The following is a 27,766-nucleotide window of genomic DNA, read 5'->3' on the forward strand; positions in this document are numbered from 1 at the left end:
TTTAGAATGGCAAGTGCCTACTAAGTGGCAGAGTCAATGTTTGATAAAGCAGACAATTAAACAAAGCAATAAAATTATCTTCAAGTTGTTAGACCTATAAACAGTGTGACTAAAAACAATCATCGATTTATATTAATGGAACTTTTTAACTCAAGGATACTGTAGCAAGTTTTATTATAACATGTAAACTGAAATCAACTCTACAAATCTGTGAAGACCCATCTATGGGATTCCTATACTTTTAACATGGTTTTCTATAAAGAAGATTTCTGGGAAAGCCTCAAAAGGCAGATGTTTTAAAATATGGATAACTGTTTACTAATGGCTGCATTCTTCACACTATAACTTTGTCCAGAAAATGCAAAAGGGAATATGAAGAAGGGCATTTGTCTTTAGAAGGAAAGGGAAGTAAAGTCTCCTAGCAGATTTCCAAAGAAGTGTACACCATCCCCACATAGGTAAAGAGAAAAAGAAATCTGGGTTTCCAATGAAAGAAGTAACTCTGTCACATTGGGGGTCCCAATGGAGTCAGATTGTGTGGCCCCATTTTCACACAACAAGCCAAATGTTTTAGCACATTCCATAGGCAAGCCAAGGAGATATCACTTCTAGATCCCTGGACTCCAGCCCAAGAAATCCTCCTGAGCTTAGGAAAACCCTTCCAGGCTTCCGGGGTAGCCCTGAACCCAACTGAAATTTATCCTACCAGCAGTTCAATAACATAACCGGCCAAGAGGGAGCAGCTTCATCATCCACTCATCCATCTGTCCATCCATCACAGATATTTATTACCCAGATATCCCATGGCACAAGATCTCAGAGTGTAAGGGGTATCTGAGCCAAGAAAGCAAGTCCATATATTCACACATTTAAACACAGACAAACATACCAAACATAACTTTCTGCCTCATTCTAACCTCTTACCTAAAAGTGCACATTTTATTAGTTTTCACTGCATAATATGTGTCTTGTACAGAATACACAATTAACTCCAAACTTATGACTTTTTTTTTTTTGTATTCCACCTCAAAGTGCAAAACAGAAATAGAAACAAATAGTATAAACAGTAGGAACAAGAAGTTGAGACTCAGCATGAGAATAAGGCACCACAAATAGACCAGAAACCAAAAGTAGGATCACTTGGACTTTTGAAACATCCCCCCCATGTCTGGTGATTTTTTTAAATGTCCTGAAGACTTCCCATAGTTGGCAGCAGGAAGTAATGACTTCTGGACAGAAAGGAAGGCATACATGCTACAGACATATGAGGCTAAGGGGCAGAGTGTGCTAGGAGCATTTAAGTCAAAAGCCACCAGCGAGTCCCTAGGTCCCAAAGCAAGGGCACAAAAGAGGAGCACAGGAAGTGGCCCAAGTCCGTGGAGTCACCCTGGGGACCTCACAACAGTACGGTCCTTGTGGTTCCCTAATACCAGAAACTCAGCCCAGAACAAAAAATAGATAAGTTGTAAGGTAGACTAAATATGTCAACCAATATGTTCTGCATACTTCCTTATTACTTACTAAACCTAACTGTTGGACAACTTTTTGATCTGGGGCCTTTTTTGTTTTCTCAAATGAGAACTGGTCTTTGATATACCTAAGGTCAACAAAATGAAACCTTTATTTACAGCATGCCATACTGTTTGAAAATAGAGATTTCACTTAAAGAATAAAGTTTGTTGTTTTTTTTTTTTCCTATCAAAGATGATTTGGACCAGAAGAACTGGGGAAAACTGGATGGAGGATGTGGCCCCAGTCTGCATGCAGTAGGATGGGTAGGAACAACTCAGCAAAGACCCAAAAGGCAATGATGGGAAGGCACAGAGGGCTGATGTGCAGGGCTTTGGTCTGGGTTATGTCAGGAAACCAAATTGGCTCCATTTGAAAGCACAAGTGAAGAAATAAAGAAAAAGCCATATAATGGTAATGAAACCTCTGTCCTTCTATGGGGCACATCATGGATGTGGAGCAACCAGGAGCAAGATAGAGCACTCCGTGAGCCAGTTCACACAGGAGCAAGCTTGGACGGGGTGTAGCTAAGGTAATGCCTATACCAAGGGCCAGGTGCGCTCCACGAGGAGGGGTCAGGGCACCAGGTCCACTGCAGACCCTCTATATTCGTTTCCGAGGGCTGCAAGCACAAAGTACCACAAATAGGGTGGCTTCTGACAACAGAAGTTTATTGTCTCATAGTTCTGGAGGCTAGGAAGTCCAAAATCAAGGTGTTGGCAGGACCATGCTCCCTCTAAAACCTGTCGGGGAGAATCCTTCCTTGCTTCTTTCTAGCTTCTGGGGGTTGCTAACACTCCTTGGCACTCCTCAGGTTATAGATGCATCACTCCAATCCACCATCTTCATGTGGTGTTATCCCTGTGTCTCTGTCTTCACATGGATGCCTCTTACAAGGACACCGGTCATACTGGACGAGTAGCCCATCCTTCTCCAGCATGACCTCATCTTAACTAACTGCATCTGAAATGGCCCTTTTTCCAAATGAGGTCACAAACCTCAGGTACTGGGATTTAGGACTTCAACATGTCTTTTTTGAGGGCCACAATTCAACCTAGAACACTCTTCCTGAAATGCCCAGTCCTCACCCTCAACCAGAAGGACTCTGATGCTCTAGAGCTATTTAGAATACCTGGATGTTAATTCAAATTAAAGAGAAACAGAAAAAAAATTACCATATGGCGGTGACAGTCAGAACAGTGGTTACATTTAAGGAGGGAAGCAGTGACAGGGGGAGCCCATGGGGCACTCCTGGAGGGCAGGCAATGCGCTAGCTCTTCATCTAGAGGCAGGTTACATGGGTGGGCTCACTGGGAAGAAATGTAGCAAACTACACTTGTATGGTTTTGTACTCCTCTGTTTGTCCGATATATTTCCATGGAAACTTTACTTTAAAAAAAAAAAACTAGAGAAATTGGAGCTGTCCAGGAAATAGAGGTCTTAGCAACCTAAGTAGAACCTCAGAGAGGGGCATTGTCTGGGAGAAGCCACAACCCAAGTGTTAGCCACTTGAGTGGCCAGTTTACCTGAGATGTTCAACTCCTAGGAGCAGGTGTTTAACAAGAAATGCTCAAGTAATTTACTTAAGATGAGAAAAATGTGAAGGCCAAGGAATACATATATTTGAACTGGCAGATTGGCAACTTCTATATATGGGTGATAATTAAAAATCATGTTTGATAAGCAGAGACCCATTATAAGTCATAAGGATACATTCTCCCCTCAACAGTGCTGGAAACATGCTAGGGCACTTTGTGCTTTGCCCTCTGTTTTCCTACCCGCCTTGCAGACCTCTCCCACACATTCCATTTTCAGGCTAATTACAGTTCAAGTAAGTTCCAGTGTTTTTTCTTCCACATCTCATTCTTCTCTGGGAATTTTAAACTCTTGTGGTTAGGATGTTCTGGGTCCAATTGCTTAAACTCCAAGCAAGAGAAATCAACACCAAAGGACAGGGTTAAAATACTGGACACCACTCAGACTTAGCAGAAAACCTATTTTTAGAGTAAAAACATAGCATATAATTATAGAAAATGAAGCTATGAACAGAAGCACTTAGCTTTCTATTGTGTAAAATGTATTAAGGAGGTACCGAAAGTTCCAAGGCTATGAATTTGTAGGGATCCTGTTGACTGTTCTTCCTGGATGTCTCTGTCCCATTGAAGCCCATCCCTATTCTCAAATTGCAAATAGAATTCCATGTTTCAGAAGTCTCAAATGACATTTAATATTTCTATGTTTGAAATACTTGGGTTATTAAAAATGAGAGCTCTAACATCAATCATACATCACCATTACTAATGTTTTCATCATTTTCTCATGAAAGGAGCAAATGGAAGAGATGTATTCCATGCCACATGTAAAATTCAAGTCCAATGTTAGAAGCAATGTGAAGAATTTGCCTATTATAAATTGTCCATATAGACCTTCATTCCCCAAGTACATAACCCCTTAGGGAGATGTCATAGGCCATATGTCTCTGAGTCTGACTGAGCTGACTCCTACATTCTCTCCTGTGGCATCTCCTAAAAGACTTGACTCTGAACATTATAGTCTAAAAGCACTAACCTTTGCACAGTTCTTAGTCATTCTCAACACTGTGTCATGCTTTAGCACCTTTGACCGTGCTGTTTGCGCTTTCTGGAATGTTCTGGAATGCTCTCCTCACCTTCCCAAACTTCCTCCCCACCCACAGCCCCGCCATAGCTCAGAATCATCTTCTGTATTCTGCTCTTCAAGGAGGACTTCACTTTCTACCTTCACTCTGCATTTGGATGAGGATAGAGGAGAGTCTAAGAAAGAAAGTATATGTAAAGCTGTTTCAAGAATAAGGCCAACTATCATACTTTTTAAACCATCTAAAAAAAATTCAGGCTGAAAGATGTTAAGATTTTTAGTGGGCATCCGCATAGAGCAGTTTTTACTTCTTAACCCTAGTTTATTGTGAAAAACTCCTAGTGCTATTCAACAGACTTTCATCCCCAATTCCACCCAAAGCCCATATGCCTGCACGTGTGTGCACGCGGGGGCACGTGCATGCGTGAGCACACACACACACACACACACACTGCATTCCTCCATATGACCCAGATCCCTATATAATAAATAGCACAGCACCTGGCACATCATAGGTGCCCAAACATTTGTTCCTGTTCACCGAAGAATAAAGAAATACAACAACATGAGTATATTAATAAAGTCCAAAGTGAAGCCCGTTGCTAAGATGAAACAGACTTAAGGGAAAATTAGAGCTTCATAAGGTCAAGCAGGAAGTTTTTCTGGAGAAAGTTAATTTTTAATGATTTGAGGAAGAATAGAGTTATAATAATAGCTATCATCATAGAGTTATAACAATAATAATGGCAAGTAATACAGATTAAATGATATTTGGCAGAAACTACACTGACCCATTTATATGTGTTTTCTTTTATTGCAATAATGTGATGTGGCCATTATGTGGAGTTTATAAATAAGGAAAGTGATGCTCAGAGTCATTAGGCAACTTATGCAGAGTCATGCAGTTATAAGCTATGAAGCTAGAAGATGAACACAGGTTATCATCTGGTCTGGGTGGGGAAGAGTGAAGTGGGGAGGGGGAAGGCATGAAGTATCAACAGAACATCTCAAGCTAAAGCACTGAAAGGTTTTCAGTAACTATGGATTCAAACAGGAGAGTAAAATGAAAGGTAGCACCATGAGATAACAGAAAACTTCAAAGACCAGTTGGAGAAATTCTCTGGATTTTTGAGTAGAAAAAAATTTCCAAAATGAAAACCATGCTTAGAGGATGTTATCATAAAAGTACATGGACAGGAATATTGGTGGTCATAGGTAGAGAGCTTAGGTAGAAGATTTTGTATAAGAATATGATTGTATCGGGGCGCCTGGCTGGCTCAGTCGGTTGAGCGTCTCTGCCTTCGACGCAGGTCATGATCCCAGGGTTCGGGGATGGAGCCCCATATTGGGCTCCCTGCTCGGTGGAGAGCCTGCTTCTCCCTCTGCCTCTCTGCCTACTTGTGCTTTCTATCTCTCTGTCAAATAAATAAATAAAATCGTAAAAAAAAAAAAGGAATACGATTGCATTATTTTGTGGTTAGAGCAGAAGACCCCCTACCCACCAAAGCAGTAAAAACATTTTTTTTTTTTTGGCAATAGGTGGACCAGATTTGTCCTCCAAACAATTCAATGCCTGGAAAACATTTATAGGTACTTCATGATCAGAAAGCATACCTCTCTCTTAATATCCTGCTTATCAAAATATCCAATTATTTCTAATTTATTTGTAGCAGAGCCGGAATCAAAGTAATTAGCTAAACTACTTTGACATTTACCTAAAATATTGGCTCCAAATAGCAAAAGTAATTTGAAAGAAGTGTCCTTTATCTCACAAACATCATTTACAACAGAAGGTTCTTTTAACTTTCAGAGTCTATCGGTTAAATAAAATTATAAATTAATTGCTGTTGCTAAAAAGCAATTGAATATCCTTTCATACCCTAGATGAAGGCCTGGATTATCATCTCATTGTTCTTGTCTAAATGCAACTGGATAACCCATTTTCAACTTGTAAATACAGCTATAAATTATCCATTAAAATGTCAGGGATTTTTTTTTTTTTAATCTCTACCTTTTTATTCTTTGGCTCCATGCTAAACATAAAAAATGTACACATTCCCTCATCTTTGACTCCTCTACCCTTTAATACATAAACAACTCTTATATACTAAAAGGTTGCACAATATGTTAATAAAAGCATTTAATTTTGTTTCATATATCTTTATCTTATTTATTAATCTTTTTACACATATTTAATTTTAATAAAAGCAGCACCTTCTGTGGTGCTGACCTAAATATCTGCAACAGACTATTTTCTAAGAAGAGAATTCCACCAACTGTCAGGCACAAAGGACTGATAACCTCTCTGAGGACCCAAATCTGATGGGGTAGGAAGAGCAGACTCCACAGAAATAGTTCAAAAACAAGAAGGCTGTGTTTATATAGCATTATGTGTTTTTGGGACAGAAAATCTAAAAGGTAGAACCTCTAAATATTTAGAATTTTTAAAATATGAATACAGAATATCTGTATTAACCAAAACAGTGCTCTTGAAGACATCATTCTTCAGGAGAAACTGTCACTACGAGTCTCAGCAGGAAACCCCAGCTGACCTCTCTCATGCACCACAGCCTCTCAGTTCTTGCTACCCAGGCTCTTCTTCTCATTCCTCCCAGCTGTGGCAATCTTGATGAAGAGGACTTCTGACCCCCCCCCAGGGCATTTATATGTATCTCATTTAACTAGGTTAAATGATACCTAATAGGAATCTAAGAAAGTTCATAATAAGTGTTGACACTTGAGCAATGCACGTCTCTGCCTACTAAAGTGCCTGAAACTGCGGACTTAAAAAGGTACTAATAAAGAGGAAAATGACTTTGTTATTCACACCTTTGGCACACACACTTATTTCCTCAGTAATATAATCACAGACCTGACTAACCCAACTCAAAGCTTCATAAATTATGAATTATGAAACTGTACTGAAAGTTTACTGGGGCGCCTGGCTGCTTCAGTGGACTGAACATGCGACTCTTGCTCTTGGGGTCGTGAGTTCAAGCCCATGTTTGGCTTAGAGCTTACAAAAGAGAGGAAAGAAAGAGAGAAAGAGAGAAAGAGAGAAAGAGAGAAAGAGAGAAAGAAAGAAGAGCAAAGTTTACTGTACATGGAAACAAATTTAAGACTATCCATCTGATGACATTTACATACTGGTCTCTTTCTCGTCAACACAAGTACACTATAATATTTTCAAAAAGAAAAAACTTTTCAAAGCCCAAAGAGTTTTAATTAATATATACAAATCCACAGGGATGAATTCATCTTCCACCTGCTTTCTCCAATGGGTAAAGTTTTTGAGGTAACAAGTTGATAATCTTAATAGTTACAAAAATGAATCATAATAGTTATAAAGATGTTACAACTGAGCTAATATGTTAACATTGTGAGTCAATCCATGGACAAGGATTAAGTCATTTGGCAAATGTTTGTTCTATCTGTAATGTTCTGGACACTGCACTGGGTACAGAAGACCAGGGCTGAACAGGACAAGATGTAATCGTTGCCTTATCAGATAGAAAGGTATTCCGGATTTGATGCCATCGACCAGGAAAAAAAAAAAAAAGATACAAAAAGTTGAAAGTGAGTTGTTCAAGTTATGTGTATTAGTGACATTAAGTATGTAAGTTAATAGGGCATCTAGCTAAAGAATTTCAATAACAATTTTCTAAGGAGTGTACCAAGCTCCCCCAGAGGGTAATATAGTGGTGACGAGGAGCTATCCTGGAGTCAAAGGGCAATGGCTAAAATGCTGGGGACTTGTTCATTTCTGATAAACCAGTGCTACTGTGAGATATCAGCTTGGACATAAGCCTTCATGATTTAAGTATTACTCTAAGATCATCTACAAAGACCAATAGGATGACTATGCAGAAAGTCACCCAGGATTTACCACAAAACCACTCTCTGCTCCCTTGCCTCCCCTACCTTGCACCACAGTGACCGCGACCCACAACCATATCAACTCCAGACCTGCGTCTAAATACAACCTGCGGCAGGTCACTTCCCTTGCAAGAAACTCCAGCTTCCATGCCACATTTTCATCTGGAGGCTTCATTCTCCTCATCTACAGATCTTTCCATTTCCAACCAGACAAAAGTAGGTCTAGGTTTAAAGAATCCTTCAAAGACCAGCATTACATGCTACTAAGCACACTGTGTCTTAGGTATAAGGGCAAAAAGAATGGGGAAGTGCATCTTTTTACTCAGCTTTTCAGTGTTTGTGATTAAAAAAAAAAAAAAAATTCCCAAGGGCTGGGTGCTTTCCTTCCTCTCTTTCCCAGTAGTCCAAAAAAAGGAAAGCCCTTCCCTGGTCGATGCAGAAGGCTGACAGTAAATGGTAAGCTGGCCACCACCTCCACCCGCAGATGACAAAGTCTCCAAAAAGGGGAAAGATGAGCATGGAACAGAGATTCCGTTCCTCCTGCTCCTTACTTTCTTTTACCCTAAAACTCATCCCCAGAATCTTACCCCTTCTTAGCCTGACTGTATAGCAGCCGAGTTCCTGATCAAGTCTAAGACCCCACTGCTTAGTCAGTGCTGGGAGTCACCATCAGGGGAAAGAGCTCCTGCTACCTCACCAGATGAGGGAACAGTGCTTCTAACAACCTAATACAGAACCAGAAACACAGTTTCCTACTGACACGCTGTAGTGTCCAGTGCATCCACTGTATGCTATACATCAAGCTTGCTCCAAATCAAATAATTTTTTATTGAAGCATAATTAACATACAGTGTAATGACAAATATATTTTTATTTTTAACCCATAAAGGGTTCACCTGGAAATTCTGATGTGTGCTATTTTATCCATTGTAGTTAGAATAAACAGGAGAGGTTCATTTAAGCTGTGAGCATAGGGATGTACCCCTGGAAAGACTTCTTCCAGGCAAGAAGGTTGAATAGGAACTTCAGTGAAAATATATTCAGAATGAAAAGAATTTTTGGAACACAATCCCTTGGAGATAACATATCCTCCTGAATTTGGCCAGACACAGCGCACCAAAGTGGCACATCAAAGATACAAAGACAAGATACCTAACTGATGAAAGTCGGAAGCTATCAGAAGGAAAGGCAAAGTATACAGACCCCCTGTTCAAGAAGCCCAGACTGAGGGGCAGTTAAGAAAGTATATTCAGATCAGAGGATATATATATCCTCTTGAGTGTGTGCAAGACAAAGGTGAACCATATGCACAAAGAATGGAAGAATCTGTGAGGAATGTGTGCTATGGAGGTTTCCTGGGATGGTGTAAGGCAGAGGTTAAGCAGACTTTCACGTGATCCATTCCAAGTCACTTACGCTGGGACAATCTTCGTTGTTTTTTTTTTAACTATGAAATGGAGCTAATTATTCCTGTCTCATACAGTTGGTGGGAAGATTTAATAAAATAACACATGTGAACACACTGGGGATCATAATGGGTGCCACATGAGTTTTATGTTTTCCTTACCGCCTTGGTATGCATCACCTGGAATGTATATTAAATAGCTATCCGGCCCCCAACCCTGGATGGAAGCCAAGTGGTAATTTGCATGGCTAGCAGAGGATGTTTGTCAGAGACATATGGGAAATGTAGCATATTTCACCTCTCTCCTATAGTATTCCACACAATGTGGATCACAGAAATATCTCCAAAAGAAGACAACAACTGAACAGACTTACATTTTGGGTTTGTTTGTTTGTTTGTTTGTTTTAACAGTATGTCTTTTAATGGTATTCTTCTGCCAATTACTATCTATTCCTTTCTGAGCCTCAAAGATTTTTATGGACTTGGGGCATAAGAACAAATTGAATATTTCCAACAAATCTACTGAAATGTGGTCTCATTTTATTGCATCTTTATAAGGAGACACACAATCTGGGACTGGGACATTCAGGGACTATGGTAAAAATATTGCTCCAGGAAAGAAGCCCCACTGAGCAAGGAATGAAGATCTCCTCCTCCACATGAACAATTAAGGAAGGCTCGGGAAGCCAGATCAGGGTAATGCAATCAGTTTCTGAAAAAGTTTTCTCCTTATAAACCAAAGTTGCCATTATCTGAAGTGTCTCTGAGTCAGGGTGCCTGGGTGGCTCAGCTGCGTAGGCGTCCCACTCTCGATTTCAGCTCAGGTCATGATCTCAGGGTCCAGAGATGGAGCCTAGTGTTGGGCTCTGTGTTCAGCAGGGGGTCTGCTTGAAGATTTTTCTCCCTTTGCCTGTCCCCTCCTTCCCCCATTTTCTCTCTCTAAAATGAATAAATTAAAAATAATAATAATAATAAAGTGTCTCTGAGGCAGCTGGCCTTACTCAGCAACAACAGACTACAAAACAATCTGTCTCTTTTGCATATCTGGGTGTGAAAAGCAGTCCTTGCTGAGAAGGAAGCTACACAAACCAATTTACAAATGTCAAATCAGCTTGCTTTCAAAAGGAAAATAACCTGGCAGCCTGAGCAGATCTTCCCAAATACTTAACATCTCCGTGTAAATAAAAAGATAGTGCCACCGTCTGCAGTTGGGAGAGGAAGTTTGAAGACCGGAAAGTCAAACATCCAGGCTAGCATAGCATAGGCAGCGGTCAGAAACCTAAACCTCAGTGTGAAAATGGGGAGAAGAGCCAACGAGGGCAAGGGGTTTCTGGCCTTCCTGCAGTTCCCTTAACTATCCACCTAATCATTGTACTCGGATGCACGTGACTTGAGCTTAGAACCTGCGGTTTATGTGGTTTCTGATGGCATCCACAGATGTTATTCTCATTCCCTCTCCCACATACAGTTTTTTAAATATTACCTTCTAGTAGCAAGCACCTCCTCCCCTCCCACCTCTCTCCCTACCCCTCTACTGAAGATCCTATAAAAAGGTGTTTGGGGTTTGTTTTTAGTTTCTAGAAATTGTCTGTAGATTTTCTTTTAAGCCAAAATAACAGCACAGAAGAGGCTGAGTTCTCCAGAGAACCCTAGAGCAAGGGCCTCAAAATGACAAGTTGCTCCTTTGTTATCTCGAAAACTAACGGCAGCCCAAACCCGGCGAGTTTCTCACCACCGCTTTTCCCCCCAAAACCGCCTCGGTGCTTGTTGTGTTAGGTCTAGTTCCACTGTGGCGGGAAGGAGGGTTTGTTGGAAATTTTTCTACAATAAAAGACGAGAACCTTCCAGACCTCTGGCCCCCGTTCGCGAATAGACCCTTTTACAAAACAACGGTCTGCAAGGAGCCCCCACCCTTGACGGCGCGCGAGTGCCCAAGCTCCCCCGAGATTAGCGAAAGGCGGGTCCCAAGGCAGGTCCTCTCGACTCGCAGCGCCCCTCCTCCCGCCCCGGGGATCCCGGCGCCCCGCAAGCCCCTAAACCCGGGGGGCGGGCTCACGCGAGGGCGCGCGGAGGAGGCTGTCGATTCAGCGTGCCCCGCACCCGCGACGCTCAGCCTCAGAGGCTGCCGACCCCAGGCCGCCCCAACCAGGGTGGGGAACTCGGTCTCCCCGATCCCCAGTCTCCCTCACCCGGGCAATGCCAACCCGCAGGGAAGCCGGCGGGAGTGAGTTACCGGCCAAGGCCCAGGAGCGGAGACTGCAGAGGCGTGCGGGGCTCGGCGGCTGGGGGCCCGCTGCTCTCCACCCACCGCCGCTCGCTCCAGCCGCCTGCTGCGGCGCCTGCCGCATCGGGCCGCCGAAGCCCGAGGCCGGCGGAAACCGGAGGAAGGTGGCCCGGGTCAGGGGCGGCGCGGGCACGATTCCTTCTCCACGGACCAGGCGTGGGAGCCGCGGGAGTCCAAGGCGCCTGACGAGCGGTGCGCTACCCTGCGCGCCCCGGTCCGGGTCCCAGGCGACTGCGCCGAGCGCCTCCGGAGCCGCGGGGAAACTCCTCCTGCTCGGCTGCTGGCGCCAGACGCGCGGTGACCACGGCCGCCCCCAAGTTCACGGAGGAAGGTGCAATGCAGAGGGAGCCTGGGGGTTCCGTCCCCGGAGCAGGGAGGCGGGAAAGCAGCCGAGCCCGTACCTTTCGGGCTGGGGGGACACCGGCCGCGCGCCCTTCCCGGGCGTCCCGGACAGGAAAATCACCACGAAGGGAGGGCCGGGGAAAAGCAGCGGGTGGCTTCAGGACAAGGTAGGAGGATCGAGTTCCACAGCCAAGAAGACACTCCCATCCCGCCCCGGTTTGTTTGGAAAGCTGCCGGGGCGAAAGTGTGGCGCGGCCAGGGTACTCTCCTTCTCCGCCGGCCTGGCGGGCAGCAGAAGTAAACACATTTGCTTGGCGCACCGGGGACTTCTGTGACACCAAGTGAGGCAGGAGTTTTGGTCCCTCGCAGAAAGGGAGCGGGTGTCCAGAGCTCCAGAATTCCTGGGCTCCGCCTTTCAAGGACAAATGTGTTAGTGCTTGTCTTTTGGAGGAGGTTATTACTTTAGGGAGAAGGAACGAAGGTGGGACGTGCATTTTCTTTCTTGTTAAAGTAGCTCTCTTGAGTAAAGCATAAATGAATAATGTCCTCATACTTGGATGGCCCTGAATACTTTTTATATTTCAGTGTTTGTGAAATAATTCACTGTCTAGCAACATTCAGTTAATAGCTCCAGCCTTTGGACCCTGAGCGTCGCAATCACGTGCTGTCAAATGACCCCAGAGAGAAGAGCCACAGACTTGGATATAATTCAAAGAGGCAATGTGTCCCGGCTCTGAAACAAAGTCCATCTGTGATGGACCTGCTGGTATTTGTGTTAATTTTAACAATAGCCCTAGGAGACAGCACTTGTTACTTTACCGGTTTTACTAATCCAAACGCTGAGAGTGTTCAGAAAATGCCTATCTCCTTCCTTTATCTACAAATTGCCTTTGAAGTAAGGTACACAAGTTTTGAAATTTTCCAGGTGGCTCCTGAGACATCAGAGTAGTGAACGATGTTTAGGGAATTTGCCCATCTAGGTCAATTTTCCTTGAGATGGTTTTGCTCTTTTTAGTGTCTCCTGAGTTCCTTATTATCCTTCTCTTGTTCATGATCTTCGGAATTAAACCAGTATTATACCTCATCCACTCGGTCCTTCTTAGGATTTTTGGATCCGCAAAGTCATGTGCTAAGGGGAGAGGTCATCTGCTATTCTTAGGTGGCATTTGTGCTTCTTTATAGAAGTGACCAGGAAGGCACTGTTCACCCTAACCTAGTTCAAATTCCACTGGCATGCCTCGTGATGTTGAGCAAGTGCCTTAACCTCGTGTACTTCCTTCGTGTCACCTGTAAAAGTGCTATAATACAACCTATCTGCAGGGGTTGTTAGGATTTAAGTAGATGATGAGCTAAAGAATTCTTGGAACCGTGCTTGGCCAAAAACCATCAGCTCAGGAAGTAAGAAAACTACCTCCCAGTCATTGCCTACTGTGAGTCAGTTGCCGCCTATGCATCATATCTGTTCCTCCCATCCATCCTGCAAGCGAGAAGAAGCTCATCCTAGAAATGAAGACATAGAGTCAGAAGGTTAAGAAATGTGCCCAATGTCATACTGCCTACATTGGAGCTGTGATTCACATGAAAGTGCCTGAGACCAAGATCAGTTTTTCCAGGATAGCTCATGTCTAGGTAGTTATGTGGAGCAGGGACTTTTGAGCTGTGTAACATTTTATTTTTTTTCAAATGCAGGATACATTATTGTATGGGCACATGATCGCAACTGTGCAAAAATTTTGAATTCCTGTGGAAGGTGATAAAGAATTAAGCAGGGGTTTGTTGACTTCCGGGGACGCGGTAGTAGCCGATGTCTGGGGTGTCGCTTTGGGGGCCCGAGGGGCTTCTGCGGCCCGCGTCGGGACTGAGGTGCTGCCATAGGCCCCACCGAATCGCCCCTGCCACCTTTCCGGTTCAGGCGCTGGCTCCCCGCACTGACTTCCGCATGGGGGAACCCGAGGAGGTGGTGCCGGTTCGGATGCTGTGTTTACATTTGGAAAAACTAAATTTGCTGAAAATATTCTCAGCAAATTTTGGTCTAAAAATGATATACCTACATTTCTTTCATGTGGAGATGAACATACTGCTGTTACAGGAAATAATAAACCTTACATGTTTGGCAGTAACAACTGGGGCCAGTTAGGATTAGGAAAATCAAGCGTTAACAAGCCAACGGTGTGTCAAAGCTTTAAGCTGCCTGTGGACGGAAGCACACCCTAGCTTCAACAGAAGGAGACAAAGTATACACAGCTGGAGGAAATAATGAAGGACAGCTGGGACTTGGTGACACTGATGAGAGAAACTCTGTTCATCTAATTAGTTTTTTTTTACTTCCCAGCGTAAGATTAAGCAGCTCTCTGCTGGATCCAATACTTCAGCTGCACTAACTGGTGAGACTTTGTTCCACTTCAGGCTAGGGACCATCCCTTTCCTTGAGACCAGTATATACCAGCTGAGTCCCCTGACGCCAGCATTGCTGTTTCGTTTTCCATCATTAAGTATATGTTTATGAAGACATAAAAATGGAAGTTTGAATCATGACCTAGAGTCCAGTTTTGTGCTTATTTAGGGTGCGATGTAAACACACATGTAGCTGCCATGCTTCCATCTACTCCTGTAGATATTAAATCGTCATCGTGTGTTCTGAGCGTTATATTTGCAGCCGTAAAAAAGTTGCTATCAGAAACATAGAAATCTATTAGATATATATGTTATCAGAATATGGTCTGGGGGTTCCTGGCAGGCTCAGTCGGAAGAGCATGTGACGCTTGATCTTGGAGGGTTGTGAGTTGAGCCCCACCTTGGGTACAGAGATTACTTAAATAAATAAACCTTAAAAAAAAAAAATTAAGCAGGGTGATGGGATTATAGGGTTTTAGCTCTCTCTGGGATAGTGTTTTTGGCAATTGTTTTGGGGAAAATGTTTTCACTCTAAATATATGTAATTTAGCCTTTGTATAAAAGGTTTCTTCTAATAAGGTAGGAGGGGAAGCACCAGGAAGTAGGAGAGGACTCTTGGAAGTTGCAAATTCTTTTAATAGCCCCTGAAATCATAATATTTAGGCAGTGTACATATAAGGTTGGCCATTTGCTAGGTTTCTTTTGTGCTTATGGATGATGCAATCTCTTTGTTAAAATCACATTGTTTCTTAGGATATGGCCTCTGTGTCCCTAGGGACAAGTAAAAACCAGGTTCTCCACTCCACCCTGGGGTGCCATTCAGCACAGTGTAGAGAGTAAGGTTAAAGAAAATAGTACTTCCTCAATCCCAATGTAGGTCCTGCCAAAAGAACCCCTGAAGATAGGTTATATTATATCACTTTTACAGGTGACGTGTCCTGTCCCAAGGACAGGCTTTTTTGGCATGATCAATGTAGGACTGTCTACTTCATATAGAGGAGACCTACTCAAAGCGATATGCTCTCCGCAGGACGGTCACCTCTGGTGAACCCCGGGACCGGAGAGAGACCCATTAAGTGACAAGAGACCACTTCCTTACAATACCCCCTTATAACTTAATAACAAAAAGAAATTTTCTTTTTTTCTAACATTTCTCAAGGCTTGGGTTCTCCAGTTTTAAATAGTATCTGGCTCAAGACTGAGTTTGACCAAGCTCATCATTTTTGCATACCATTGTCTCTCCACCTCCAGGTGAAGATTCTGCCAGCCTGGTTTTCTGGGTGTCTTGGGGTTTTATCTACTGAAAGCAATTATTTAAAGAACATGTACATCTCAAAAAGAGTAAGTCACAGGGAGGAGGCGGTGTCTCTCCTCACTCAGAACTCTGCTTCTGCCTACAGTGTGGGAAAACTTTCGCAAAAGGCAGCTTAGTTCTGTTAAGCAACACCCTAACTTCTCTAACATCTCCATTGCCGGGCAGGGCCTCAGCCCCATGTTTGCATACAAAAATAACCATTGTGTTGATTTCCCCAACACTGCCAGTGCTAGAAAAAAGAATGCGAGTCTATCTGGAAGCTTCTTGGCAACGTTCATCAACAATAGTGTCTCCTTATTCTACTAGTGCTGTCAAGGTTTCACAGCTCTTAGTAGCCCAGTCTCAGGAACTGCATTTGCTCTCCTTCCTGTCACAGCTGGAGGATGAGGGGTGGACCTTGGGTGGACCTGGGGTTCAGCGTGTTCTAAGCACAGGAACATATAAAATATCTGTATGGTGGAAGCCATAGTACACCTGCATTGTATTATTAAAAGGGTTAATATTCAGAACGTGTCAAGAATTCCTATGGGTCTGTAAGAAAAAGATACCCCATTTAAAAATAGGACGCGGGTCATAAGCAAGCAATTTATGGAAGAAATACAAATAGTCTACAAACGGGTGCAGAGATTTTCATGTCTTTTTATACGAGCATTGTTTAAGAAAATGTGGATAATAATGAGAAGTCAGATTGGCAAAAATGAAGGTTAATGAGCTTAATGAGTTTCATCAAGGTGTCAAGGAAACTATTCAAGGAAGTATGAAGTAGAACTTCTTCCTCTTCAGAGGGCAATTTGGTGATTGCTATCAAATGTACAAGGTTGTTATGAGTTTGAATTTCAAAACCCTAATTTAAGTTCCTTAACTTTCCTCTTTAGAGGACAGTTTGGCCTCAAGCCAAGCAAAGGAGGAAAGAGGAGAGGGAAAGAGGAGAGGGTGGGAAAAGACAGAGGATCTCATAGCTGACTCCTGGTTACCCTGGTCCAGAAGAGGGCCAGCCCTTCTGGTTACTGAGCACTCCCTGAACAAACCCCACGATGGTAGGGCATCTCCTGAGGTTAGATAGGGACAGTCTGCAAACCTCTACATCTTGGAGCAGCTTGCTCAGAGAACTTAGGCAATTAGAAGTGTTAGAAGCCTGAACCACTGTCCTTGCTGATGGGCCACCCCCGGGAGAGGAGGGAGATGTTCCACCCTCCCCCATCTGTCTGTGGAGATGCTCTCCTAGGTTCTACTCCAGTCCCGTGACTGATAATTCTGTCAAACCATTACAGGTATCTTCCCTTGGGGCGCTCAGCCCACTAATTCACATTTTTCGCTAACCCCCTTGTCTCTCATCTTAGCTGGATTACAGAGCTGAACTTACACCGTTTCACTTCACGAGAATGTTTTTGTAGGATGGATCCTGAAAAATGGAAATCCTGGGCAAAGCACACGTGAGCCCACACTCAGATGGTTTTCTACCTGATATTTTCATGTTCAGAAGTTCACACTCTAAACAAATGAACAAAAAAACCTATTTTCAGTAGCACCCCTGAAGCAGTGTGCAAGGTGGAGTCATTACAGTGAGCTGGGAATGGTACAGAGGCTTCTCTACGTTTCCCCAGCTCCAATCTGCTATGAATGCATGTCACCTTCAAACCAGCAGTTCCATTTTTTAGGACTTCATCTGTAGAAATAATCACATATAAATACAAAAACATGAATAGGGGTGGGTATAGCAGCATTGCTTATAGTGTTTAAAAACAGAAAAATAATGCCCAGGAATAGAGTGACTAATTAGATTGTGGTATATCCTAATAATGAAGGCAGCCATTGCAAAGCTATTATAAACATGTATATACATTCAATTTGCTAATGTGATATCAGCTGTAGTACATTGGCTTTAGAAGGTCTACATTCAGAAAATATGTACTGAATGTACATACAGGATGTCAGATATTATGATTCATTAATATCAAGCAGAAAAAAATAAAGGACCACTAATATGTGTGTATATATTTGTGAATCCATAGGGAGTGTTGACAGATTTCTTCTATAGAGTGGAATTATAGAGGCAAAGAGAGAAAGTGGAGGAAGATTTTTGCTTTTTATTCTAAATATTTCTGGTAAGTTGAACTTTTTACAATGTACACAAATAACTTTTGTAATTAAAAAATGATGCTAACAAAGTTATTTTTATGTGTTTGGGAAAAGAGATTAAAAATCCAGAATGAAAATGGGTCAGTGTTGAGGCACAAATCTAAGCTCTCTACCTTGGTGATTCCCTACCTGTGTACTCTTCATTCTATATAATGCATTTTTTTTCCCAATCAATAGAGACCAAAATAGAAATATCAGGTCAAAACAAAACAAAACAAAACCCTTAAGGCCACACTGAAAGAACAAGAAGAAAACTTATGTGAATCTTGTTTTTATTTTGCTGGGAAACAACTAAACATAAAAGAAGCATGAGGAAAAAGGTTAATACATTTGATTTCATGAAAATGTAGACTTTCTAAATGGCAAAATACACAGAAATACAAAGACAAGCTGGGTAAAAGTATTTGCAACACATGGAAAATGGTTAATTTTCTTATTTTACCAGGAACTCTTAGGAAAAAAAAAAAACCCAAGAATTTAATAGAAAAATAGGTAAACTACGTGGACAAGCAGCTCTCTGAAGAGAAAAATAAAACATACATTACTTAATTAAGCAAATATGTATGTCTGCTATGTGCCAGGCACTAATCTAAGCAGTGAAGGAAACATCATAATTCTTGCTCCCAAGCAGCTTCCATTCTAGTAAATTTGAGGAGTCTTGACTGCACTGATTGAATTTATATACTCTAATACAGAAATCCCACCAACAGAAACTTGTTACAGATATCCTTGCACAGTTATATAAAGTTGTAGATAAGAATTGCCTTTTAAATGTTCCTTATAATGGAGACCCTGGAATGACTCAAATAGCCTTTAGTAAGGATTGGAATTAGAGGATACACATATACTATAGAAATCTGTATAGTCACTAAAACCATGAGCTAGTCTTCTCTCTAATGACTTGGAATAATGTCCAAGATATTATTAAATTTAAGTATCACACTGCAAGATAGGTTGCCTAGTAGGATTCTGGTGTTAAATATGTTGTTGTGTGTTTTTTTTTTAAGATTTTATTTATTTATTTGACAGAGAGAGACACAGCGAGAGAGGGAACACAAGCAGGGGGAGGGGGAGAGGGAGAAGGAGAAGCAGGCTTCCCCCGGAGCAGGGAGCCCCATGTGGGGCTCGATCCCAGGACCCTGGGATCATGACCTGAGCCGAAGGCAGACGCTTAACGACTGAGCCACTCAGGCGCCCCTAAATATGTTTTTTAAAAAATAGAATAATAAATTATAATATAGCTGACGTTAGTGCACAAGACATCTGAAGGAATCCACATAAGCTAATGAACATTAGCTGTCACTGGAGGACTTTTCTTTCTAAATTATACAATTCTGAATGGTTGATTTTCACTATTTATTTTTAACTGAAAAAAGGGAGAATTTTCAAACCATTTTACATTTTAGGAATTTTTACATGCGGTTGCTTAGAGACACATACCAAATTGAGCTTTACTTCTTGGGGAGTCTGGGGAGTGGTCAGTGGTTTTTCTGAGAGGTAATGACAAAAGCTTTGATATAAATGGGTGACTGTGTACCATTTTCATCAGAACCTTGATTATGACAGTGTTTGGGGTTTCTATTATTCTCAACCTCAGAATTAAAGGAACTTGTCTACTCCCAAACTTGCAGGAGATTGCCTCATCACCAAAGGATATTGTAAGAGAGTGACTTGTCAAGTGGAGAGATACCGCTGGGATACAGAGTTTCAGAAAAACACTTACAACCATGGTTAATTGAATGGGAATCCTGTGAAACCTTCGTTAGCTTTTTGTGTGTGGGTATCAAGATGTCAGCTGACACGGTCTGGTGGTCATTTCTAGTTCCCATTGTTTTAGTGCCCCCAAACCAGAATGTCTTCTCCAAGGATACATAGACTATAGATTACTGAAACCTTTCTTCTAGACCCTAGTCATCATTTATCCTGCCTGAGTCTGCTCTCTCTCACACCTGAACTCACTTTGGGGAACAGATCCCATCTTTAAGGTAATCATAGTAGCAGAGGCAGGCATCAGGATTATCACAAGGAAAGCATCTTCGGAAGCTTCCCAGGAGCCTGCAAATCCAGTACCTCAATTCTTCATTTCAATTCCACACCAGGAGCAGTTTATTACACTATAGGACATTATGAATACCAGAGCATCAGTATCAGTAATAAAGAGCTCTAGATATAGGAACCACCGTGACCATCTGAAGTAGAAGTAAAATGAAGGATTCAGACCGACGATTGTTTCCGAGGGGTTTAAACTAGTAATCAATTTTTGTTTTACAATTTTTACAATATTTGTCTTTACTGTATCTTCTGGTAAGCTTCCAAATTTCTTTTTTTGCACTCGGGTGCCATACTGGCAGCAGTTTTTCCAAATCCTGTATATGACTGTTAATTATTACAAGTATATTAGCCACATGGTGAGACACTGACCATCCAAGCAGCTATCCACAGTGCTTCAAAAGTGGTAAATACAAATAACCTTAATCTTTATCATCATTTAGTATTATTGCATAAAATCGAGGGTTTCTGAATCTGCCTAAGGGACTAAAGAGAAGTACATAATTTTGTTTTTGCTTAAAGAGAGAGATGGGAGTAGGCAGGACTTAACTGTCTGTCTCTGTGCTTATCACATGATAAATGAATGCATTTTAACCAAGTCAACTAGGTCGTAGACTTTGGATCCAACAAATTTTGTATAATTGATAAAAGTCTTACTGGCTATAGATTAAAAAGCGGAAAACCACTGAATCTTCCTAGGCCCTTTAGAGTTAAGAGTCCTGCCACACAGAACCTGTCAGACAAAATGTTAATCCACAGGCTGGAAAACAATCAACTTCCAATATTAATATTTGGAAGTTGTCCCTAAATTTTATTTAAATGAGGTGATTCATAAATTATTTTGTACATGACTTCAGAAAATGTACATACCGCTTGCTGTTCAGGGGAACACACTTATTCTATATCTGAGATCTCTCAAGAATTCACTCACCATTTGCAGAGAAGGACTTGGGAGTCCTCAATTACTAGCTCCGACTACTTTCTTAATTCTTAGTCTTATACCTCCAAACTGCTTGCTAAGCCCTCAGTTCAACATGTATTTCTCAGCACCTGCTATATGCAAAGTATTTCACAAAAAGCAGGGTCAACAAATCCAAAGCCAAATCTTTAGTTTTCCACCCTAACCAGCCTTTTCTTTTCACTTATTTTTATTACTGATAATGTCTTTCTCCCACCTTCCCACTTTTAAAAACCATAGAGTTATCCTTGATCTTCTTCTTTTTCTCCATCTCACCTGAACTTCCAGCCTTCATGTCCTTAACACGCTCCACATTCAGTCGTTCAATACATACTTGCTTGCTATCTGCCAGGCACTGTTCTAGGTGCTAGGAATAGTTTGCCAGGGGGGAAAACAGGCAAACATTTCTGCATTCCTGGAGCTTATATTTTACTAACAGTGTCCTGCAAAAATCTTCAAACGTCGTCTTGTCGAGCCCTTCATCTCAATTTCAGTTGAAATGCTTCCTTCTTCTTCTCCGGGCTTCCCCAGGGAGGCAGGGAGGAGCCTGCCTCCCTGACCCTTTACCCCACTAGAACGAAAGACAACATTGGACTCCACCCTCTCTGCCTCTGTCAGTTTTCTGCAATGTAAAACAGCATTAGTTGAGATGTTTTCTAGGGATCTGTTAACTTATTTCTAACCCTGTAACAGAAAAGTCATTGAGCCCACAGAACACCAAGGTTTGGTTACCTTCTTGAGATGGAGGAGGGATATTTACAGCAGGGATGGGGGGGATGTAAGAGGTTTAAGGGGGGCTCACAGGGGGTCCATGGGGGGATGTAAGAGGTTTAAGACAAATTCTTACTAACAGTTCTCTAACAACACAAGGCAGAGTAAGGCAGCCCCAAATGAATAAGGCCCTAGACAGATGTGAGAGGGCTGGTGAAGCAGTAACATTTGTTGAGCACTAAGGAGGGGCTTTGTGTTCATTATCACATTTCATTGTAACAAACCTGGGAGTTCAATATTATTGAGACAGTATGAAGAAAACAAAAACAGCAACAAAACCACATTCATACCTAGGTCTGAGTGAGTCCAGAGCCCTGGCATATACATTCACTTGGCAGAGGGAAAGGGATCTAATGCTTTTGCTTAGAAATCTCTCAACTAACTCTGACACACAGAAAAAAAAAATTTTTAAAGAGAACAGTTATAACTTAATTCCCAAGGTTTTGGATTTTGATAAAGTAGTGATCTATTTATATCTTTTTTTTTTTTAATTTTCAAACTAAACTTTTCCATTACGTTAACATTTCTATTTTTCCATAGTAGAAACTATGCTCTTCTTACTGTCCTTAAAAATAAAAATAAAGACCCATCTAGGAGTGGCCTAACAAGTAAAAACAGAGTCCGATGCAATATCTGCTGGGCCTTCCTAGTTCCTCTCTTTATAAATATTATTTCACGATGGATTAAATACTTGCTTTTGGAATTTAGTGGCCTTTCCCAAACTGTGTTCTTTTGGGAGACACTAATCTGAATTTAAAGAACAAAGGATTCCTAAACAAGTAAGATTGAGTTATAATCCCACCTGAAGTCACACACAATACATATTAGCATATTCAAGACAACAAGTGTTTAACTTTGGTTAATGGTTAAACAAATTAAACAAGCTTGTTTTTGTGGGGGAATGACTCTTCCTTCAGTATTCTATTGTAATTTACTTTTTCTCCATCTCCCAAAGCCAGTTACAACAAGAAACAAAATTGCTGTATATTTGATTCTCTGCATATCTGGTTAGAAAACCAAGGGCTGGGATCCTTTCATGAAATCATCTATGAAAATAAAAGCTTAGACATGCATGTCACTTAGTTCATGAGAAATATATCTAGAAAAAAATTACATGGCAAATTTGCAGCGACAGATTTATTATAAAATCACCACCGTATTGCTCTTGGAACCATACAGTTATCAGCATTACTTAATATTTTATTAACATAAGTAATTAATATGATTCGTCATCATTATAAACTGTGTTTTGGTTCAGATGTAATAAAATGGATTCTGGTCAAAATTCAGGTTAATTTGAAATAATTGTGTATCTTTTTGCTAGCTGGCTTCTCTTCAACTCTACAGAAGGAGCTTGCACAATCTAAATGCTCTCATGTCAAGTATTTTGCAATCAAAATCATAGTACAATAGAAATTCCTTGAGCACCAACCCACGTCTACTTATTTCCAGTAAAACTTTGTGAGCATGTTAGTAGTGGAGGTGGAATTTGATAAGTACATCATAATTTAACATTGATTCATTCATTTAGTGTTTATCGAGAACCCACCAAATGCCCAACACTAGCATTCGAGGCATCAGACATGCAGAATTCTAAAACATCTGACTTCCGGCCTGGAGAAGTGATACGAGGGAAATAGGCATTCAGACTACAGACGCTTACTGAGATTCTCTGTGTGTCCTGCATTGGCTAGCTTCAAAGGAAACAGTGGTGAACTGACAGATCCCCTGCTGCGATGATGCTGCTTGCAGACTAGCAGACTTGTAGACAGATACTGTTTATCCCCATCTTGTAACAGAGTGGTAGAAACTAGAGGACACAACTAATGGGAGCACCTTGAAAGGTGACATTTGTGATTTTCTTTATGCAGAAAACAATCTACCGGGCACCTGGGTGGCTCAGTTGGTTGAGCAGCTGCCTTCGGCTCAGGTCAAGATCCTGGAGTCCCGGGATCGAGGCCCGCATCGGGCTCCCTGCTCGGCAGGGAGTCTGCTTCTCCCTCTGACCCTCCCCCCTGTCATGTGCTCTCTCTCTCATTGTCTCTCTCTCAAATAAATAAATAAAATCTTTAAAAAAAAAAAAAGAACAATCTTCCTTGCTTATTTTTTTCCTTAGGGATTCTCCTTTCTTAGGGTTACCTTTGCTTAAAATGGAGGAAACATGTACTCAGAATTTGCCAGAAGACAATTTCTATCCAAGGATTCTTAGCCACTGAGATGTGAGTGACTTTTCCGAAAAGGTCTTTAGATGTCTGACACTCTGATCCTGATTACCCGCTATAGCTCCAGGCCCTAAAGCAGATTATTGGGCACCATCCCAGGGCTTCTGATTCTGTAGAACGAGCATGTGGCTCAAGAATTTTAATTCTAACAGGCTCCCAGAAATCACAGATGCTGCCAGTCCAGGGCCCACGCCCTTTAAGAAGCATGGTGTAGGGAAGTAAATATACCAACTTCCCAAGCAAAACTCGTTATTAAAGGACTGTGAGGCAGAAAATGTCTCTGTTTCACAGGAGCAAGAACAAGGCATAAGTTATTTATAAAATGCAAATTTAAGTAGGTAGGCAAAACTAAGTGAAATAATAAATATTTCATATCCTAAATGCAACGATTCTCTTGAAGTTGGAAACTTCCTTCTATCACGGATTTTCCCCAGATTTGAAATACTCTGAAGCTGGGATACTTTATGATTTGACTTGAAATAAATCTTCTTTTCCTCTCCCATAGAGGTTTTAGAAATTTAGAATAAAAAAAAATCTGACTCTGTCCAAATAAGTAGCATAATGTTAGAACTTTGTGATTAGAAGGCAGCCCCAAGGACGTGGGGACTGTGTTGTTTCTGTGAATGAGCCTCTTGGGAGACAAACCTCTGAGGGAGCCTCATCAATAGCAAACAGCACTAGGATGGTGGTGACAATCCAGAGCTGGTGGCATGAGAAGACAGGCATTAAGATGCTTTAAAGAAGAACGTGAAAATGGAGAGAATCTATATTTTAATCTACTTGCCATCTGAAAATCCATGTGTCTAGTATCAAGAGGATTACATCGACATGCTGAGTTATTAGTAGAAACATAATAACCACATCAAGAAAAGTATCTATGCTCAATTATTCTAGCCCCCCCCATGTCTGTTACAGTAAAGTACTTTATTGGCTTGACACAACACAAATTAATTTTCCTACAGTTCTGGAGGCCAGAAGTCTGAAACCAACTTGTCAGCAAGGCTAGATTCCTTCCAGAGTCTGGAGGGGAGGTTCATTTCCTTGTCTTTTCCAGATTCTAGAGGCCACTCATATTCCCTGGCTTATGTCCCTTCCACCATTTTCAAGGCTTGCACAGTAGCATCTTCAGATTTTCTGACTGCGATGCCTGCTTCTCTCAACACATGCCCTTTCTGCCTCTGACACCCCTGTCTCCCTCTTTTAGGGACCTTGTGACCTTGGGTCCACCTGGGTAGTCTCCCCATCTCAAGATCCTTAACTTCATCATGTCCGTAAAGTTTCTTTTGCTATTTAAAGTAGCATACTCACAGTTTCAGGGGATTTGTACGTATACATCTTTGCGGGGGAGGGCATTATTTGACTTCCCACATATGCCATTTATTTTTTCTGGTCAAAAAAACACTTGCAGTAGTGTTTTCAATATGGGGCGTTACATTTTTCAGGAAGAAATCAATAAATGGTGTTATATAGAAGAAAATGACCACGAATCATTCATTCACTCAGCAAATATTTGTGTCCACGATGTGCCAGGCACAAGGCAAGGAGCACTCTGCAGATACAGGTAAGACCATATGCGGCTGTCGAGTGTGGTGCGTATGAGCCGGGACTCTGAAGCCTAATCATCTGGTGTTGAATCCTGGCCTCACCATTTATACACTGTGTGACCTGAGCAAATTACTTAATTTCTCCGTGCCTCAATTTTGTCACTTCTGAAATTGAGATAAAATTAGAACTGTTCCGTAGGGCTCGTATGACAATTCAGTGAGATTCTCCATAATGCCCCTGGCACACTGGCCCGTGTGTGGGGTTTCATAAATATTGGTGTTGAGGCAGAGAGTGAGAGGACAGTGACTAAAGAGCATGGAGTATATAATGGCCACAGAGAACTTGGAAGTGTTTTCCAGAGCTAGGTCTTAAAAGATCAGTTTCCTGTAGTTAGCTGGGGAGAAATAAAGGGACATGGGGTGAGAAGACCAGTGAAGGATTGGAGACCACGAGGAATGGCTGAGGAGCCTGGGGGATGTTAGCCGGGACTCACATGAGAACTGTATTTAAGTACTATGCTTGGGCAGTTGGCACAACAAGAGAAATTAGACTTATTTTACTTCTATCCAGAAAAACATATCCAAGCCCAAGTGGAAATGGCAAAAACATTCATCTTGATACTTGAAAAAAAACTTGTGAATAATCAGTTCCCCACCCCCCCGCCCAAGGGTGATATAATCCTTTCTCTGTGCACCACTGACTGTCAAAATACACTGTCTTCTTTTTTTTTTAAAGATTTTTATTTATTTATTTGAGACAGAGAGAGCAGGGGGAGGGGCAGAGGGAGAGGGAGAGAGAGTATTTTAAGCAGACTCCCCACTGAGCAGGGAGCCCAGTGCTGGACTCCATTTCATGACACTGAGATCATGACCTGAGCTGAGAGCAAGAGTCAAACACTTAACTGCCTACATCACCCAGGTGTCTCTACACTGCCTTCTTTATGGGGTGGTCTGTCCTACATCCATTTTCCTCTTTACCCTTGTCAGTAGAAACCCAAGTACTTTCAGGAATCAGTGGGCCATAAACTTTAAGGGAGGCTGGGCTTCTCCCCAGCCCCAGGGGTGTAAGCCAGGATTGGTCTGAGCCAAGCATGGTAACCACTGCCTTTGTTGTTATTTAGGTCAGGAATGGGCATTTGCGACCCAATTCTTGCCAATGAGATAGGAGAGCAAGGCCTTTGGAAAAGTCTTGATCTCTTCAAAAGATGAATGAGGGAAGTGAGTGCTCTCTTTCTCTGCCCTGACTGTGAGACATCTTTGTGTGAAGATGTGATGCCTGGAGGTGTGGCATCCATCCTGAAGTGGGAGAGGACACATCTGAGGACAAAGCTAACCTCTGAGGAAGGCAGAGCAAGAAGACAGAAAGGGTCTGGATCCTTGATGAGCTGGATGAGCTACTAAATTATCCAACCCTGGAATCATCATGTAGTATGTCACTTATTATACTAATATGTAATACAGTCAAATATACTCAGTGTTAGGAAAGAAAACACATTTTTCCTTCTTACAGCCCAGAAAGCATCCTGCACATCAAACTAGCAGCACAGACCCCTTGACAATTCAGGCTTTCAGCAGAAAATAACCACAGACTCTCTGTTGGTCTTATCAAAATGCTAGCTTTGAGAATGAATTTTGAGTGATTACTGACCTGATTTTCTGGCAGGAGATTCTGTTAGGTACATTTTTGTGTTCATTTTTATTCTCTGTTTATCCTCAATTTTATCTTTTGGATCAAGTCATATCATTAAAGTGCTATTATCCAGCCAATTATAGTTAACACTGCAGGGTGTCTAATAATGGAATAGGCTCCCTGCATTAACTAAATCCTGTCCAGAATTAATTTCTACGTAGGTAAAAGAGTAATTTCCTAATTTCTAAAATATCTACCATCCTATGATATCAAAATGTGTAAGCATTGCACTAAACTCACTATATGTTGATAAACTGATTCATCTGCTATTGCAAAAATTCAACCAAGAGATAGTCAGGAAACTATGTCAACAGCAACAACAAATTAATGGAGGTTGCAGCAAAGGATTATTTAATAAATGTTCTTCTCTTGTGTGGAAGAGAGAACTGTCCCTGATTTCTGCTAAATGTTCTTTTGGGACCATATACCCCTAATCTCCTTACAGTCTTGGGCTTCTCACTTCATTTCCTCTTCTACCCCCTCCATCTGATCTTCATTTTGAATCAGGATGAGTTGAGATACTTTGCTGGCCCAGTTTAGGTTCTGGAAAGGGATAGCTCCTTGGAGATAACAGTGACATGCTTTTCTCTTCTCACACTGCTCCTCTTTATAGATTTTACAGGACCCCTGCCTGTATTTACAGGTGAAAATA

The 27,766-nt window shown here is 41.7% G+C and overlaps 2 protein-coding genes across 11 annotated transcripts in view; one reads left to right on the forward strand and one right to left on the reverse strand.

Annotated features, from left to right (window-relative positions):
• ST3GAL6 (ST3 beta-galactoside alpha-2,3-sialyltransferase 6) overlaps nt 1-12,639 on the reverse strand; it is a 60,656-nt gene extending 48,017 nt beyond the window's left edge. For 4 of the 10 annotated variants that reach the window (XM_027581822.2, XM_027581821.2, XM_027581820.2 and 1 more), the window contains exon 1: nt 11,640-12,594. The gene's annotated coding sequence lies outside the window, so the exon portion shown is untranslated. Of the gene's footprint in view, nt 1-11,639 lie in introns of all 10 variants that reach the window. The other 6 variants (XM_027581814.2, XM_027581816.2, XM_027581812.2 and 3 more) reach the window with 3 other exon arrangements.
• Nucleotides 11,603-26,650, forward strand: LOC113915892. Its single transcript, XM_027581796.1, has 3 exons — nt 11,603-12,199; nt 25,323-25,441; nt 26,546-26,650. Exons 1-3 carry the CDS (start codon nt 11,603-11,605, stop codon nt 26,631-26,633), a joined length of 804 nt encoding a protein of 267 aa, XP_027437597.1. The 3' UTR covers nt 26,634-26,650.
• The last annotated feature ends 1,116 nt before the right edge of the window (nt 26,651-27,766 follow it).

Source organism: Zalophus californianus, chromosome 1 (assembly GCF_009762305.2).
Source record: "Zalophus californianus isolate mZalCal1 chromosome 1, mZalCal1.pri.v2, whole genome shotgun sequence".
Classification (NCBI taxonomy): Eukaryota; Metazoa; Chordata; class Mammalia; order Carnivora; family Otariidae; genus Zalophus; species Zalophus californianus.